This window comes from Candoia aspera, chromosome 1 (assembly GCF_035149785.1).
Source record: "Candoia aspera isolate rCanAsp1 chromosome 1, rCanAsp1.hap2, whole genome shotgun sequence".
Classification (NCBI taxonomy): Eukaryota; Metazoa; Chordata; class Lepidosauria; order Squamata; family Boidae; genus Candoia; species Candoia aspera.
The window spans coordinates 280,576,366-280,595,470 of NC_086153.1; the positions used below are offsets into that span (position 1 = coordinate 280,576,366).

The window sequence follows — 19,105 nt, forward strand, 5'->3', positions numbered from 1 at the left end:
ATACAGGGGTCTTCTGCACAGCCAGCTAACCACAGCAGGAAGATGCCTTATTACCCATTTCAGGAAGATACAAATAGATTATGTGGTCTTCAGCTCCACCCTGAACACTCTGAAAGTAGCCTGCACTCATCTTTTCTGGTCTAGTTTTAAAGTGCCATTTCCCACTTTCTGCCAACACAAACCTACCAGTGTGGACAGTCTGCAGTGCCTCATATCAATGGGGATTGCCCATTTCCTATTGGCCATCTTAGGCTGCTGTAGACAGGCAACCCCACTCCACCGTGATTCCTGGCCACCATTTTTCCAAAAGCCCTTTTGCCAGCAACAAGGGTCTCCCACCGTGCACAAGAGCCAACCCTCCCACTTCTCTTGCCAACCTGGCTAGATCTGCCAGGCCTTGGAGGAATGGCATGAGAATTGACACTGTTCCACCATGAATCCTCCTGCCCCATGGAGGTGTTCCATGGCATCAGAGAACTATTGGGGGAAGGGCCTCTTCTATGGGGCTGGATGGGTTGACATGTCTTCCAGAAGACTTCTCAACATGTGCCAAAAACACACTTCCAAATATGGATTAGATACTAAGGTGGGGAGGAGAGAAGCTTTACTGGAGGAATGGGTCTGCTATCAGTTCCCTCCCCATGTGGGTTCAAAGAACTGGCACCAAAAGAGCCATCCTTTCCCTTCTGTCTCCTCTGGCAAGAGAAGCAGAGGAGGGAGAAGGAAGAACATGGATGTTTGGGGTGCCTTGACTCTTGGCATCAAAGAGAACCCCCTCTCCCATGACCTATGGCACAGAATTGGTGGTGAAAAGCTGCTTCCCCCCACCCCATGCACACACACACTTCCATTCACATGGGTCAAGGTAGAAGGGGCTCTTTAGCTGACCTCCCCCCCCACTCCACCCCCAGTAAAGCTGCCTCCCCCCATGGACTGGGCCTATTCCACAGGGAAGCGGCGGCTGAAATGTAGTTAAACACGGAGGGAACCCATGCTCGAGGCCAACCTTTCCTCTCCCCCTTTCCCCTTCTCCTGCTGTGGGTGGTGAGAGAAGCTCTTCAGCCACCAGGACCCACACCAAAAGACGTAGTTCTCACCCTCATTCCTTCCCCATGGTTCTGTTGCAGACAGAGTCCTATTCTGCCTCACTGCTGAAGTGCAGGGGTTGGAGGGCAGGCAGCAGCTTTTCAGGATGTTGTATTTTGCTGTCAGCTGGCATGCTGGAGAGCAGCACTTAAATACTGTCATGCAGAAGAGCCCAAGTACTGGTGCCAGGAGCTTTGGCAGGATGTGCAAAGATGGCCCTGGGTCTCCATGGGTCTCCTCAAGGTCACTGCCCATCTCCTTCCATTTTTCAGGAAGAAAATAGTCACGAAAAATTGGAGGAAGCTGTATCAAGTTTTGATTTAGCAAAGAGCACTGGGTAGTCTGTTGATTTAAGGTGGGTTTTTTTTTAATCTTCCAATTACAGAATGGTCTGATTCTGCCCTCTAGTGGCTCCTTACTAGAAAAGCCAGACATACATTCATGTGTTTTCAATATAATGGACTCTTCCTTATGGCATGTAATGAATTCCTCAGTTCCTTGACTCAGCAGAAAAGTATGCCTGCAAAATTTGCCCCTGCAGCCAAGCTCTATTCTGCCTCTGTAATGAGGTTTGTGATTGGTATTATCTTTCCAGAGGAAAGCAGGACAATTTAAGGGCAGTGAGTTCCCTGCATCATCTACCAGGGGCAAAAACAACCACCAATCGCTGTCCTTAACATCTGGTGGGCGGTGTTGGGAGTCAATGGTTGGGTGCCTAGGTTAGAAGTTGTCCAGTTGGCAGCTCACTGGTGCAGAGATTTTCCATGCGGTTGACCTGTCACCTGGGCTATTTCTGAATATCGGTGTTGCAGTTTTCTGGAAGAGCACTAGATGCAGATCCAAAAATAGACAGCTAAGAGGTCACACAGGCAGCAGGAGTACAGATCTAAGGGGAACATCTTCTGGGAGCTCTCGCCTGATTCATCCTGCATCCCTCTGCCATGAGTGCAACATGTTGGTCAATGTGGAGTAAAGTAGGAAGGAACAATCAATACATGCGCAAGAAAATGTCAGTAATATAGCCAGCAGAAAGTTTAGCCCCATAAAACTCCTTATGGACAGAAGCAGCAAAATCCCCATAACACGTTCATTTGGGGCAGAATTGACAACAAATTGTGAACAGAAACCAGCTCCTGTTCCTGGTTTAAACTGTCTCAATCAGTAGTGTCAAATTCAAACAGAAACAGGGCACTAAACTGTACATAAGGATCCCTGTGGGCCGCATATTGACTTAGAAAACTACACATGTTTATATATTTTTTAATTTATACTTCAACGCAACGATCAGGTAGGACTAGATATAACTAATACATAAAAGAATATTATTATTATGAATTTGACAATTGTTTTCAATATTTGTGTGTGTGTGTGTGTGTGTATTGGTTTTCATACAGTATACACACACATGCAAATATTAATACAAGACAAGACAATACAATACAATGTGTGTGTCCACCCCACCCCATTCTGAACTCATTTATTTATTTATTTATTTATTTATTTATTTATTTATTTAACAAATTTATATGGCCGCCCAACTTACACATGGTAACTCCAGGTGGCTTACAGAATTAAAAACCATAAAAACACAATACACACCCCAGGGCGGCAGCAAACACATTCAAATCAACCTCTTGATTGGCTCCGAAGCGACATGGAGTCTTCAGGGCCTTCTGGATTGGCTGTGAAGTGACCACATCTTCAGGGCCTGCTGGAAAAGGAGCGGGGGGGGCAATCTTATCTCTGGGGGGGATGAGATGGGCGGTGAATAAATTTATTAATAAATAAATAAATAAATAAATAAATAAATAAATAAATAAATAAATAAATAAATAAATGATGTTCCAAAGGAAGGGAGCCACCACTTTTAGAAGTGACTTGGCAGTTCTCCCTAGGGGTGAGAAAAATGACTGGCCCAAGGTCACCCTGCTGGCTTTGTGCCCAAGGCAGGCCTAGAACTCACCATCTCCTGGTTTCTAATCTGACACCTTAACCAGAGTACCAAACATACACACTTACAGATTGTAATATAAACTCACTAGTCACTGATAAGTGCAATCAATATTTTGTAAGACTTTAAATTTCTTTCCTTTTTTCTCTTAAAATTTGATATTGTAATGAAAGAAAAATTAAACGAAAAGAAAAGCGTTATACAAAAAGCATTTGAATCGCCCCCTCTCTTTCATTTTTTCCCCCATTCTTCTCTGGATGTATTCTGAACATACAGTATTTAAACTTTACTTATTAATAATATAAAATTTGAATTGTTTATAAAGTTAGCAATGATCATGGACCTCGTGCAGCCTGAAACTCAACAGATACTAATTCAGCCTTTTTTGAAGGGAGGAGAGAAATCAGTTCAACCTGTTTTGGGGAGAGGTGCTCCTTCGTGCACTGGAGGCGCTGAGGCCTGGCGCAGGGGGCTGCCTGTGGTCTGAGGAGAGGCCCAGGCTTGCCGCCTGAGCTTCACTGCAGCAGCCCAGGGCAGGCGAGGCTGCTGCAGCGCAGACTGAGCGGGAACTCCTGTCACGCGGTGCCCCTGCTCAGCCCACGCCGGGGCAGCACCAGGCAGTCTTGGCTGCTGCAATTAAGCTCAGGCAGCAAGTTTGTGCAGGACTCCTCGCGAGTCACAAGCCCAGAGTTTTGGTGGTTGGTGACTAAATGTGTTAGTTTACTTTTAAAATGTAATATATCTGTCAGACTCCACAATCAAATGATTGCTGAATTGTCTGATCGTGTTTGTCTGCCATGATGAGTCAACGTGTGTCAAGAACCTGATGGGAGGGGAAATGGCAGAGAGTGTGAATCTTTGTTGTTTGGGGGAACAGGGGGGGGGGGCTCAAGGTCGTACTACCATAGACATCTGTGCCTGGTATGCCTGTTAGATCTTAGGTGGGAAACTGATAGGAGGGGGGAGCAGGGTGTTGGAAAGTTTAACGAGTTAGTTTAGGCAGGAATTCTTCAATCGCAGCTTTTCTTTTGTTCTGGTCACTAAAGGTAAAGGTTTCCCTTGACGTAAAGTCCAGTCGAATCCGACTCTAGGGGGCGGTGCTCATCTCCGTTTCTAAGCCATGGAGCCGGCGTTGTCATAGACACTTCCGGGTCATGTGGCCAGCATGACGACTCGGAACGCCGTTACCTTCCCGCCGAAGCGGTACCTATTGATCTACTCACATTTGCATGTTTTCGAACTGCTAGGTGAGCAGGAGCTGGGACGAGCAACGGGAGCTCACCCCGCCGCGCGGTTTCGAACCGCCGACCTTCCGATCGACAGCTCAGCGGTTTAATCCGCAGCGCCACCGCGTCCCTTTTGTTCTGGTCACTACACCTCAATAAATCTGAATTCTGCATATTTCAAACGTGCATGAGTCAGACCATTATTGGGACTAACGGTGTCAGTTCTTACAATATCTATGCTTTGTTGCATTTTTATTTTATTTTCTTAAATATTACCTAATTCCATTTCAATCAAGTTTGGGCCATACTTGGGATTGTTGTGGGCTGTATGCAGTGCACAGGTCACATGTTCTTTATGCCTCTGGTCTAGATTACCAGTCAATTTTTTAAAAACGCTCTTTCAAAAGATCGCTAAACATGGGTTTAAAAGCAGGTCTAAACATTCTTCTGGAAGAGTGTTAAACCTATGTGTAGAAGGAGCCTCCATGATGCACTGTCAGGCATTACATGGGAAGATGCATCTGTGAAAGCCAGGTGCCTGGTTTCTCCTGCAGTCCAAGCAAAAAAAAAAGCTAGAGCATCAGGCCCAGTGACTGAGAGGGGACAGTAGGCCAAGGTTGGATACATCATCCCCATCCGCCAGATTGTTTCCTTTATGATGCAGGACAGAGGACAGATCACCTGATGTCCTGCTTTCCTTCTCTGTCCTGCGGCCTTTATGTACATAAAGAAGGGGGACTGAGTAGATTGAGCATAAGGATGTCATGTTCACTGTTTCAATGTGCACTGTACATCATAACCTTTCACATGCCATGGTGCTGACATGCATTTATGGTGGGAGGGAGCTGCTGTGAAACATTGTGCCAAGCTCTGTATCTATGGAATGTGTTTGGGTTATGTGGTCTACTCAAGGACTTTTCCCGCGGACCATCAGGAGCCGTTGGGAGCACCTGGGATTGCGAGCCTGGGAAGATTCTATGGGGGGAGGGATCTCATTTGTACCGAGGGCTTTTTAGTTTGCATTTGGTGCGCTTTTTCCATTCTCAGCTTTCTTTGTGATCCTGGATACTATTCTTTAATAAATCAGATATCTTTATGAACCTGTTCATGAGTCTGATGGTGTTTTAGGATAGGCAATCATTACATAAAGCTGAGAATCACCAAAGTTGTACTGTTAGCTCCTGCCAAGATTAGTTTCTTGTGAGGGAAAACAGTTAATGATGGCCAGAGCCAAAGCCACGACCAGGAGACTCGAGGAGCCGACTAGCTTGATGCCCGAGTCAACGGTCAGGAGCGAAGAACGGAGCCTCACCCCAGAACCTTCAGCTTCACGGCAGCATTTGAGTTCCAGCCCGGAGGGAGAGGGATCTGAAGAGGGGAGAGCACCAAAGCAACCGGCACCCAGCGAATTGGCCACAGAGTTAATCACCTGGGATGAAATGGGAGAACCCCAGCCAGGGACGTCTCAGGTGTCCTGGAAGGAGGTATCTCAAACCCCTGAAAGGCTAAGAGTGGTAGAGGTCAAATTAGAATCGATGGAGTTCATGCTAAAAGCCCTATCTTTGTCATGGGGGGGCAGTCGAGGCGCGAAGGAGATTCCAGCTCCACGCAATTGTCCTCCATCCCCTCACCTGGACCACCGGCGGAACGGGGCCAGAGATGAAGCCGGGATGAATCTCCACCCCGCAGAGCCCGTCCATCAGTGTCCCCACCCCGAGACAGGAGAACTACTGCAACCTGGGGCCCAACCACTCAAACAGCCGCTAATTCAGCTCCAACAGGAGCGGGGGTGAAAGACTTTTCTGTCAAGTTTGATGGGGATCCAACTAAGTTGTCTTTCTTCTTCACTAATGCAAAAAATTATATGAAACAGTTTGGACCCTGTTTCCCTTCCAAAGAGGCTAAAATAGCTACCATTGCCACCAAGCTGAAGGGACGAGTGGCTGATTGGTACGTTCAATTAAGCGAGGCTAGCTCCCCTGAGCTTGAGGATTTCGAGGAATTTATGTGGGCGTTAAAGCTGCACTTTGAAGATCCGCTAGCCAAAGCAAGAGCTAAAAGGGCACTGAAGGATCTTAGCTAGGGCCAATTGTCTGTAGCTGATTATGCCCTGGAGTTGAAGGCTTTAGCTGGGAAAATTACCGACTGGTCCCAGTCTACCTTAATAGAATGGTTTAAAGAGGGACTCAATAGGGACGTCCTGCGGTGGGCGTTGTGCAGAGATGACCCAGAGACATTGTATGAATGGATCTGTCTGGCCAGCAAGGCTGAGCATGCCCAGCATACCTACATGCAAACCAAGCAACCGGAAAGGCAACCAGCCACCATGAGGGGACCCCGAAGTGCCGCAACTGCTGCCCGGCCAGGCTACAGAGCCTGGGAAGAGGAGAGAGATCGGCGCTATGCGAAGGGTCAGTGTCTCTGATGCAGAAAGGAAGGACACTGAGCAGCTGATTGCCCAAAAGTCAAGGCTGGAGACCGAGTGGGCAAACTGCCGGCCAAATCGCCGCCCTCGTCGCGGTGGATGACGGCAGCCAAGGGGGCGGCCGATTCTGAAGAAGTACCCTACTTCTTGGGAGAGGTTGAAGATGACTCTAAGGAACCGGTCGGCAACGCCAGCCACCTGCCTTGAAAAGTGCCTGCAGGCAGGTGGAGGAGGATGGGCGCAAAAATGCTATGGTGAGTGCTGACTGTCCAACTCTAGCAGTAAAAGTGAAATTGGGCTCCTGCACAAAGACTACAGAGGTCTGGGCTTTAGTTGACTCTGGGTGTTCCAGGTCCTGATCTGGTTGCTGCTTTGGACCTGCCTAGCTTTCCCCTCCAGCAGCCTTTGATCTTCACACAGTTGGATGGTTCAATGGCGGGGGGGGGGGGGGCGGCGACCCATTTCACTGGAACTGTCGCAATGCAAATGGGCAGCCACCGTGAGACTTTAACATTTATAGTAGCACCCGTTGGCAACCCCTTAGTAATTCTGGGAATTCCCTGGTTGACTTACCGAAGCCCCCATATAAATTGAGAACACAGAACTCTGACTTTTAAGGATGGGTTTTACCAAGCCCCTACCGCGGAGAGGGCTTCAAGAGCAAGGGTTGGAAGGGCTGCAATTGCCATGCCACGCCCTAGTTTGGCACATTTAGAGGGCTTGCCTGATCAATACCAAGATTTTGCAGACGTTTTTGGAGAAATGGAAGCAGATCAGCTACCCCCTCATCGGAAAACTGATTGTGCCATAGAGTTGGTTCCTAACACTCAATTGCCCAAGCCAAAAATTTATCCAATGACTCAGGAGCTTGGGGCATTACGGGACTTTATTGACAAAAATCTGTCAAGGGGGTTTATTGAACCTGCAAATTCCCCAGTTGGGGCCCCTGTGCTTTTCCGGGAAAAGAAAGATGGCATGCTTCGACTCTGTACGGACTATCGGGGGTTAAATTCCATCTCGATCTGCAACAAATATCCTCTACCACTAATGAAAGACATGTTAGCCCATTTGTCCAAGGGCAGATTTTTTCCAAGCTCGACCTTCGTGAAGCCTATTTTCGCATCCGCATACGAGATGGAGACGAATGGAAAACTGCTTTTAATTGCCCATTGGGTTCATTTCAGTACAAAGTCCTCCCTTTTGGGTTAGCAGGGGCACCCAGGGTCTTCATGCAATTGATTAATGAAGTGTTACATGATCATTTGTTTAAAGGGGTCCTGGTTTATTTAGACGATGTTCTCATTTACACTGAAACTGAGGAGGAACACGAACGCCTCCTCAAACAGGTGTTAAGTAAGCTTAGAGATGCCAAACTCTATGCCAAGCTTTCCAAATGTGAATTTCACAAAACCCAACTTGACTATCTAGGCTATAGGGTATCTGACAAAGGCATTGAGATGGACCCTGAAAAAATTCAGGCGATTTTAAGTTGGGAACATCCCCGCACCTGGAGGCAATTACAAAGTTTTTTAGGGTTCAGTAATTACTATCGACAGTTTATCCAGGGATTTGCTGAGATTGCTTTGCCCCTTACTGACTTACTACGTACCAAGGGTTTGGGAGAGACACGCAAGGTGAAAAATCCTGGGGCAGTGCTGAATTGGACACCTGAATGCCAGGCAACGTTCGAAAAGTTAAAAACCCTTTTCACTGCTGAGCCTATTTTACAGCACCCCGATCCTGACTGCCCCTTTGTGGTCCAGGTTGATGCTTCTGACTTCTCAATTGGGGCTATATTGTTACAGAAAGATTCTGAAAATCGCTTAAAACCCTGTGCTTATCTGTCCAGAAAATTTTCTGAAACAGAACGCCGTTGGCATGTTTGGGAAAAGGAGGCTTTCACTGTAAAAGCCGCTTTGGAAGCCTGGTGTCACCTCCTGGAAGGCGCTAAATGCCCTTTCGAGGTTTGGACCGATCACAGGAATTTGGAAGCCCTCTGCACCCCCCGGCGTCTTAGTCCTAAACAAATTCGCTGGGCTCAATTTTTCAGTCACTTTGACTTCCAGTTAAAATTTATTCCAGGAAAGAAAAACTTTCTGGCCAATGCTTTGTCACGTTTGCCTCAGGACTCTGACCACGTGGCGGATATAGTTGGGACTGTTCTCACTGAACCACAACTGGGCTTGGTTGCCGTCACCCAGAGCCAGACCTGTGCACAGGCAACCCCGCCCCCAGCCCTGTCTGGGAGGCGAAAATGCAAGTTCCTTGTCAGTTACAAAAAAACTTTCTCCAGGCACTGAAATCTGACACTTGGTTGCTAGCTAATAGAGACAATGTTTCCTTTGAAAACGGTCTGGCGTGGGAGGAACACCACCTTTATGTGCCTGAAGCTTTGAGGGCTGATATCTTGCAACGTTCCCATGATGACAAACTTGCTGGACAAGGTTTTGTCAAAACCTTGCATTTGGTTCGCCGTCAATTTTGGTGGCCAACTTTAAGGCATGATGTAAAAGACTATGTTGCTTCCTGTCCTGTTTGTGCCATGTCAAAGCGGAAAGGGGGTAAGCCACAGGGGCTTCTGCAGCCAGTAGCCAGCCCATCCCATCCCTGGGAGGAGATTTCTATGGATTTTATTGTGGACCTGCCTCCCAGTCAGAAGAAAACTGTCATTTGGGTTGTAAATGACTTTTTCTCCAAACAAGCCCATTTCATTCTGTGTGCGTCCATCCTGTCGGCCCCACAATTGGCCCACCTCTTTCTCATCCACATCTACCATCTCCACAGTAGCCCCTCCTGTTTGGTCAGCGACCACGGGACACAGTTCACCTCCCAGTTTTGGAAATCATTTTTAAAATTGATTGGCACCAAACAGGCGTTGCCCACATCGTCGCATCCTGAGACTGACGGATCTACGGAGGTTTTGAACTCTACCCTTGAACAATTCCTAAGGGCATACATAAATTACCATCAGGACAACTGGGTTGACTTGTTACCCTTTGCTGAGGTGGCTTACAACAATGCTGTCCATCAGAACACTGGGCATACCCCTTTTTGTGTGGTTTCTGGTCATGACTTTGTTCCCATCCCTGAGCTGCCACAAACACCTCCCCAGTCCTGTTCTGCCTCTGACTGGGCTGCTCAGCTGGCTGATTCCTGGCCGGTGATTCAGCAGGCTTTGGCTGATGCCCAGTCTGCTTACAAATTCCAAGCTGATAAATTCCATTGCAGACTGCTCAAGCCTGTCCACCAGTCTTCCCAATGGCATCCCCAACCTCCTCCTCCTGCTCCAATCATGATTGACGGGCAGCAACACTTTGAAGTCAAGGAGGTCGTTGATTCTCCAAGCTTCGGGGCTCCCTCCAGTACCTGATTCGCTGGAAACACTTTCCTTATCCTGAATGGGTGCCTGCTCGCCACGTTAATGCTCCTGATTTAGTTAACCGTTTCCACGTAGCTTACCCTTTGAAGCCTGCCGCTTAGACTTTTCTTTCTTTTGGGGAAGCAGTATGTCATGTTCACTGTTTCAATGTGCACTGTACATCGTAACCTTTCACATGCCATGGTGCTGATGCACGTTTATGGTGGGAGGGAGCTGCTGTGAAACATTGTGCCAAGCTCTGTATCTGTGGAATGTGTTTGGGTTACGTGGTCTACTCAAGGACTTTTCCCGCGAACCATCAGGAGCCATTAGGAGCACCTGGGATTGTGAGCCTGGGAAGATTCTACGGGGGGAGGGATCTCGTTTGTACTGAGGGTTTTTTAGTTTGCATTTGGCGCGCTTTTTCCATTCTCAGCTTTCTTTGTGATCCTGGATACTATTCTTTAATAAATCAGATATCTTTATGAACCTGTTCATGAGTCTGATGGTGTTTTAGGATAGGCAATCATTACAAAGGAATAATGAGATGCACAAGCCATTTGCTTCTTCATATTTTGCCACATCAGATCTACTATTTTGATTTCTGATTTCAGCATTTTTTCATGATTATTTGTCTTGGATAAAGACTTGCTTGGTGGCATAAAAAAGCAGACCTTCAGTTAATATAAGCAGAACAAACAGCACTTCCTAGTTTGTGTAAGATGCTCAAGGGCTAGCGACTGAAAAAAATGTCAAATAACAAGGGTATGAAGTGGCCAGCTTGTTTATTCAACTGCTTTCTGAAGTTCCACCACCATCTAAATAGGTTTCTTTCCATTATCCCTAGGTATGCAGGTCCCAAGAGAGAAGAACTAGTTAAATGACATTTGTTCCAAACAAATATTGAGAAGTGCCACTTAAAGAGTAATTTCAATCAGTACTCATCATGATTTCAGGTAATATGGTGTTTGCTGTACCTGTATATTAAAAAAAAACAGTCCTTCAATCTGTTTGCTGTGATTGTGGAACAATTAGGCAGGACCAGTATAATGCCGAAGAAAATCAACACACAATTTCCTAATTTGGATATATTGCATAGTAAAGCTGCTTTGAGATTGATTGATTGATTATGTGTCATCAAGTCAGTGCTGATTCTTAGGAACTCCATGGATAGACCTTCTCTAAGAAGTTCCACCCTCAGCCTCCCCCTCAGGTCTTCTAAGGGTCACCCATCACTGTTATAATCAAGTCCATCTGCTGTGTTGCTGGTCATTCTCATTTTCCCCTTCCTTACACCTTTCCCAGCATTATGGACTTCTCCATGGAGCTAGGTCTTTATATAACAATATATAATAATTTGAGCCTGCTCATTTGGGCCTCAAATGAAAACTCTGGGTTGATTTGCTAGGTGATATATTTGTTTGTTTGCTTAGCTATCCATGGTATTCTTAGGAGGCTTTTCCAACACCAAAGTTCAAATACATCAAAACGTTCTTTCTATCCTACTTCTTCAGAGTCCAACCTCCACTTTCAATGAATGTCACAGGGGAAATCATTGCTGGAGAATTTTGATCTTTGTAAGTATAGACATGTCATGGCATCTGAGTATCTTTTCCATGCCCTTCATTGCTATCCTACCAAGTACTAGTTTATGGCATATTTCTTGACTGCTGGTTCCTTTACTATTGATTGTCAATCCTAAAAGGCAAAAGCTATCTACTACTTCAATACAGTACCTTCATTGTCAGTTCTAAGGCTGGTTGCTGTAGCTGTGGTCATCAATTTGGCCTTCTTTATACTTAATCTTAGTCCACTTTTTTCATTGTGTTCCTTGACTTTCATTACTAGAGCTTGCAGATTGCATTTCAGCTATCAGGGTAGTATCATCAGCATGGCAAAGGTTACTGATGTTTCTTCCTCCAGTTTTAAACTGGTTCTCATATTCTTCCAATCCAGCTTCTCTCAATATAAATAAATCGGATAAATAAGAAGAGACTACACAACCTTGTCTCACTAGTTTGCTGACCAGTCTGTTTTGCAATGTTCTCTCTGGTTGCTACAGGCTACAGAAGGGAAAAAGATACTGTAAGCAAACAGCCTTGCAAAAAGGAATCAGATAGGTTGCTCACATTTCTCTGTCATCAATCCTGCAAAAATCAAATGCTGCCATTTGGTGGTGCTTTTGAAAAAAAGAAAGAAAAGAACTATACAAAAAGCATTTAGATCAGCCTTTCTCAACTTTTTGACCCTGGAGGAACCCTTGAAATATTTTTCAGGCTTCAGGGAACCCCTGCGCATTCAGGCTCAAATTTAGACCAGAAGTTACAAAATTATTATATTTGTTTCATGTGTAGGCTTGTGTGATGGTTGCCTTATTCAAATAAAACACAGACTCACCAGCCAGGGCTAAGGATATCTGGTTTATTAGGAATAGAATGCAGACACGGAGAAAGACGGGAATGAGCACATGGCGTGCGAGGTAGCCGGTAAATACCCGCGGTGCAGACCTGATCCTTCCCCACCCCCATTGTCCCAAAGTCTTGACCGACAGTGAACCCAGAGTCTCGATGGGCGATCAGGGGGCGATTCCGGAGTCTTGATGGGCGATCAGGGGGATTAGCGCTGATTACCGCTGTCCTGTTCCTGTGTCCGGAGCAGGTGTGTCCCCCGTGGTAATGCAGAGATGTCAGGGAGATAGAATGATGGCTTCCCGGGTCAGGGCAAAGGTATGGCTCCTTTGTCCTTTGTCTGTTTTGTCTTTCAGTGCTTATGGGATTAGCACTGATTCTTTCCTTCCCCCTCCCCTTCATCGGAAAGGAATGTTCCCCGTTGTGATGTATGTATACATCGCAACGGGGGACATGACAGCTTGTATATTTGCATTAATAGTGTTCTTAAACTAAAAATAAACAATGAAATTTACCTGTTTAATGTGAAGCTGCCCGAATTTGAAATAATTTTTTAAATAAATCGTGATCTCCCAGGGAACCCCTAGTGACCTCTCATGGAACCCCAGGGTTCCACAGAACCCTGGTGGAGAAAACCTGATTTAGATAGTCCCTTCTCTTTCATTCCACCCCCTTCTTCCCTTCTCTGGGTATATTCTGAATTTATTTAAACTCTAGTTATAATACTCTGAAACACTGATTTTTTTTATACAGTTAACAATGATCATGGACCTTGTGTAGCCCAAACCTCAACAGATATTAAACCTTCTTGGGTAGGAGGAGGGAGGCACTCCTTCATGCTCAGGAGGCTCTGGGGTTGCGCTTGATGGGTGTCTAGCTGGGCCTGATCCAGAGCAGGTTGGTGGCACCTGCAAGCTTGAGAAAGGGCTGCCGGTCTGCTATCCTGGGCCAAAGGTGTCTCCCCCAGGAGCTACCACTCAGGCTGTATCACAGCAGTGCAGAGCAACTCTCACTGCTGCAGTTAAGCTGAGGCAGCAAGCTTGTGCAGGTCTCCTTGTGAGTCCAGAGTTCTATGGCACCCGAAACAATTTTTTATTATCTGGGAATGACTTAATCTGGTATGCAGTCAACTTTTTACTATGTGCCTGGGTTTGATGGGTAATACACATATCTTAGAGGGAACATTGTCTGGGAGGGAAGGAGTATCCAAGTCCAATTTGGAAAGATTCATGGCAAGCTGATTAGATAGATATAGATATTGATATAATTATCAAATGTATGATTCCATTTTCAGTTGATATTACTAGTAGAAAAAATTCCCCTCCCCTTGTAGCCTCAGATGTATCCTCTAAACCACTCCTGAAAGTTGGAGAGTCTGTTGTGGAAGATCAGGGGGACGTGTGGTGGATGAGAAGGGAGAAGAGCAAAGAGAAATATTTAATGGGATATTAAATATAGCTCTAACCATCATACCCTAAATGTGGACTTCTACATCTTCCATGCCAAAGTCCACTCACTATGCCAGGACACATCTTAAGGTGGGTTTATTTTTCAGAAACACAAAATTAATATACCAATAACAAAGATGTGAAAACAAAACATCAAATACATACAAAGATAGAGTCCAGTGAATGCTCATGAAAGCATATAAGCAATATGTTCTTGCATGCTGGTCACATACAATCTTCAAGTCATAAACTGGTAACAAGTTTCAAGTGCTCAATGTCAAGGTTCACACAGCTCATTAAACTGTGATGCAGTTTGCTTGTTTCTTACTTTTTTTTTTAATCGTATGGCATAGCAGTTCGGTATTCATGCTGCTTCTTTTTTTCTTTTCTTTTCTTGCTGGGAAATCCTTGTAAGGTCCAGCAGCCAGATGTGTAGACAATTTAGCTGTGACAAGTCACGTTGCCTGGGGTGCACCACAAGGAGGCTAGTCTACATTGCACCGAGTTGGGCTGAGAGAGAGGGACTGGCCCAAGGTCACCCAGCTGGCTTTCATGCCTCAGGCAGGACTAGAACTCACAGACTCCTGGTTTCTAGCCCAGCACCTTAGCCACTGGACCAAACTGGCTCTCCCTGTTTGTTACTTAGTGCAGTGGATAGACCCAGACACTTTGTTTTTTAGTATAGCATACTGTAGTGTATAGTGTGATCTGTAAAATAAACAGCAAAATATTGTATATTCAACAAACTAGGATTACCAAAATTATTTGTTTGTTTGTTTGTTTGTTTATTACATTTATGCATCACATGACTTCAAAACAACTCTGGGCTGCTCACAATATCAACAGGAAACAAAATAAAAATACAATATGGTGAACCTAGTGGTTGGAAATCTGGAAATCAGATGTAGGAAATCTTAATAATAAATGAAAACAATCATGCCTCTGTCAGCCAAGATTGGTACAGAATGAATATAGAGAGAGAATTGGTTTTTCTAACAAAATAGATTTTAAAAAATCATTTTAAGAAGAAAGGAGATGGTGACAACTGTTATTATAAATATGGTTCAGATTCATGTGAAATCTGAGTGTCATTATAAAGATACACCAAGTTCATTCACAGAAGAAACAGTAATTATCACAAGCTGTTTACAAGATTTCTGCAAAGCTTTTCAATCTTATTATATTGCATAACTGCAGTTTTTAAATCATTTGTGTGGTTTAAAGTAAGTGATTATGTGAAATAAGATTCTGTTGACTGCAGTTTTAAAATCCTCTCTCTCTCCATTTCCACCAATGAAGTTTTCAAGGAAGCTTACATCAAAATTAAAATTTATTTATGAGTACATCCAAAAGAAACTGTGCTGAAATAAAACAAGTTATCAATAAAATCAAATTTACAGAATTTACAGAATAATAAAATGTTTGACATCTAAATGAAATCAGTGAAAGTACCAAGTAAACATCTTTAAAGAGGCAGTTCAGGAACAGATTGCCACCTAAGGAAATGTATTTTTTTCTAGCAAATCCTTGTCTTACTCCCAAATGTAGGAATCCAGAAAACAGAGATATGACTAGCCCCTAAAATGACATTTCCATTCTAACAGTAAAAGAATAATTAAACAAAGAGAAATCCATCTGATAAAGTTTCATGAGTTTCTGTATTTGGTCCCAGTTCAGTTCTTTTAGATACTGGGTAGTGATGTCCTTGTTTGTCCTTTTCGTATAGAGCTTGCTGTCTGGATAACGGATGCTCTCTGGAACTCTGATTCTGCTGAGAACATGACTGACATCCTGATCCAGTGTCTCATACTTTCCCAGAATATCATAGTGAATGTTGCAGGGATCACACAGCTGGGACATTGGCTTCCAGTGTATATCCAAATACTTGGTATTGCGTGTCACAACAAAGTTTACAAACTCTTGGAAAGTCACATTCCCCGTAAGGTTTTTGTTCTTCCTAAACAAGGCTTTGATCTCATTGGCCACTGTGGTGCTATAGTAAGGTGCAAGGTGCAAGAACTTGTCTCTGTAAGCAGAGACCAGTCTTTCTAGAGGATGTCTGGTAAACATCACTTTAGTGAAGGAATTCAAAAGTTCTGCTTGTTGTTTGGATGGATAAGAACTCAACCGCTTTAGAAGTTCTGTTTTATGAACCTGGTCCTCGGTTACTTCAGAGACAGGCCTGCTCAGGTTGAGGGTGAGGAGCAAAACAATTTTCTTCCAGTTAGAACAGCCTACCTTTGGCACCTCACAATAGATAAATTTGTAGTTCTCATCCACAAAAAGCTGTCTAGCTACATCTCCATCTAGCTTTCTTTCTAAACTTGAGAAATTCTTGCTCAGGCAGATGGAATCCAAGCTGTCTCTACGATCCTTTTGCATTTTCAACCAATCTTTTTCGTGATCTGGAAGAAAAATTCAAACCTTGTTGTTGCAGAGTTTATACAGTTCCACTCATCTATCATAGTTACCTTGCTTTTTTTTTTTTTTTGGTATCTACTTCAGTGGAAATTAAATGTGATTCACCCCACATACTGGAATCTAGTTAACTCATGATCCAGTGACTTACCTGTCATTTCCGTGTGCCGATGAATGGAAAAAAGTATTTCAAGCAGTGCACCAAGCAGGAGGAAAATGAACAACTTTTCAAGCCAGTGATTCATTATTTTTTCCTAGCAGGCCAAGTGCTGTAATCTTTTTATGTTGGATTCTAAATAATCAGAAATATAATAGGCATGTTATAAAAAGAACTTCAAAAATGTAACGTCACACAAGACAAACTTTTCACAGTTCGTTGAAGGAAGTTTTCATGATTTCATATACATGTATCCACATAAACAGTATTTGTTATGATAAAATACATCAGGGAGCACAAATTTTGGGTTGCTGAGGGCTGCACTTGACCTCTCAGTGCAGTACCTTAGGCAGCACTCCAAAAAAGTAAGTGGAGTATAAAACAAAACAAAAAAAAGGAACAATCAAGACAAAAACTACATTTGATTTAAGCTAAATTAAATGTAAACTTCATTACAATTACATTGATTCAATGTTTTTAATAATTTTCTCCTTTAGTCATATTACATACTAAATTTTGTAGCAATCTCTGAGGTACTCTGGGACCACCCTAAGGTTTTGAGGGCTATCTACCTGTGTTCTACAGGCACAGGTTGTATATCTCTGCTCTGGATTCTGTTCAGAGCCAGGAGAAACAAGGCAAAATGGAATCTGCATCAGGGCATCACTTCTCAAATAAATATTGCATAATTAAAGTGACTCTCATCAGCCACTTGTTAGTTCCATCAATTGGGGATTATGCCACTTTGATTCAGCACACAATCCATCTGCTAAGTCAGGTCCTTTTCCATAAAGGATCTTCTTCCTCCAACAAGAAAATCAGAAACCTGTAGTCACATCAATTGCACGTGTAGAGCTATCACACTACCTATAGCTAAAAGCTCTAATTTGGTGCAAAAATTACAGGCAGCCCATCTACCTTGCATGGTGGCCCTCTTAAAAAGTGATGGAGGGAACATGATTTTAATACACAAATACTCCTTCAATCCCATCTATCCCCTATATTGCCTCTGGACAAAGCAAACTATGCCATCCCCTTGCTTCATTCATGGAATTTTACAGGGAGTCCAGACAACAATTTGCCCGTCATGCCCTTCTGATGTTTTCTTGCTGCTTCTGCTTTTTTACAGGGGAAATCTGTTAGGGAGAGAAAGAATTGCACATGGCATTCCAAAAAGTTTCAGTGCTTGCAATGGCTTGCCTGGCTGAAGAGATCAGTCAGCTTGCCAGCTTCAACAAGCTTTGTTTGCTCAGGCAATATCTGGTATTTCAAGATAAAATTCCAGGGAAGTAGCAAAGGAGAGTTGGCCTCTCTTCTTTTTTGTGGAGAGCTCCTTGAAAGGCTTCAAGGATGGAGTTATCTGAGTAAAGCAGTCTTTCTCAACCTGCTGACCCTGGAGGAACCCCTGAAATACTTTTCAGGCCTTGGGGAACCCCTGCACATTCAGGCTCACATATAGGCCAGAAGTTACAAAATTATTATATTCGTTTCATGTGTAGGCCTGTATATATACATTAACAGTGTTCTTAAACTGAAAATAAAGAATGAAATGTAGCTCTTCAATGTGAAGCTGCCTGAATGTGAAATAATTTTTTAAATAAATCATGATCTCCCTGGGAACCCCTAATGACCTCTCACAGAATCCTAGGGCTCCACGGAACGCTGGTTGAAAAACCCTGGAGTAAAGTGAAGACCAGTGAAGGAGGAGCTTCTGAATTTCACTTAAGCTCTTCATCATTTGAGTGGGAGTCAGGACCATTTAAATCTTTCCCCTGAGTTCCTCTAGGGTCTGGAGGCTCTTCCAAGTTCCTGATATTTATTTATTTAAAAAATTGTACCTTTTGTCTTCATGTTTCATTTGGGAAAAATAAATCAATTGCTAAAATCGTGTAATTCTACATGCATAAAAAGGGTAGATACGGGTTTATACTATTTTAGTATGGATTTGACCTGTTTAGAATTTTTTGAGGGTCAGAGTCCAACAGGACACATCATCTTCCTTAGAAGAAAAGCAGGGCAATGAATCTGTCAACCTAGAAACCAAGGAAATGAGCCCTCGTATCAGCAGAGAAAACAACAGATGCAGGCTGTAGCACTCCCAAACATGTCAGAGAGACTTTGCCCTGGAAGATCACTACCAGCAGCCCTTGGGAACGTTCACAATATGTGAAGAGCCAGAAGATAGGTGGATTAAGGTGTGGCTGTTTACCAAGAGAAGACATCAACCAGGAGCTGACAATCTGATCTAAATGTGGATTAACACCATTCTCTCCAAAATCTTTTTCATTCTTTTTATTGAACTATGATTAACAAACATTATCAAGTAACTAAATTAATATAAATCCAAGATGCAAAGAGGAAAAAAAAAGATATAGAAAATACAAAAAAATCTACTAAAAGTAAGTAAAGAGACAAGTACTGTACATATACAAATTTATCATATGTATTAAGTATTACCATATAAGGGTCTATTGCTATTGAGGTAAACCATAAAATCCATCCAAATTTGATAGAATTGTGGTTCCTGCCTCTGATGTCTCATTATTTTAACTTTGTGATTTTTTTCTAATGTAGCAATTGAAGAGACCTTGTTAATCCACATCTCAATTGTTATGTCATCTAGAGTTT

The 19,105-nt window shown here is 43.7% G+C and overlaps 1 protein-coding gene across 1 annotated transcript; it reads right to left on the reverse strand.

Moving 5' to 3' along the window:
- Positions 1 to 15,261: 15,261 nt before the first annotated feature.
- LOC134490396 (carbohydrate sulfotransferase 9-like) lies at positions 15,262 to 16,863 on the reverse strand. Its single transcript, XM_063293415.1, has 2 exons — positions 16,472 to 16,863; positions 15,262 to 16,307 (listed from the first exon to the last, which is right to left on the reverse strand). Exons 1-2 carry the CDS (start codon positions 16,563 to 16,565, stop codon positions 15,481 to 15,483), a joined length of 921 nt encoding a protein of 306 aa, XP_063149485.1. The 5' UTR covers positions 16,566 to 16,863; the 3' UTR covers positions 15,262 to 15,480.
- Positions 16,864 to 19,105: the final 2,242 nt, after the last annotated feature.

What these genes read in the sequence shown, in the direction of transcription:
- LOC134490396 (XM_063293415.1), bottom strand. Translation starts at nt 16,565, where the DNA reads ATGAATCACTGGCTTGAAAAGTTGTTCATTTTCCTCCTGCTTGGTGCA. An exon ending in TCGGCACACGGAAATGACAG is followed by an intron (nt 16,308 to 16,471) that starts GTAAGTCACTGG and finishes TTTTTCTTCCAG; the next exon opens with ATCACGAAAAAGATTGGTTG.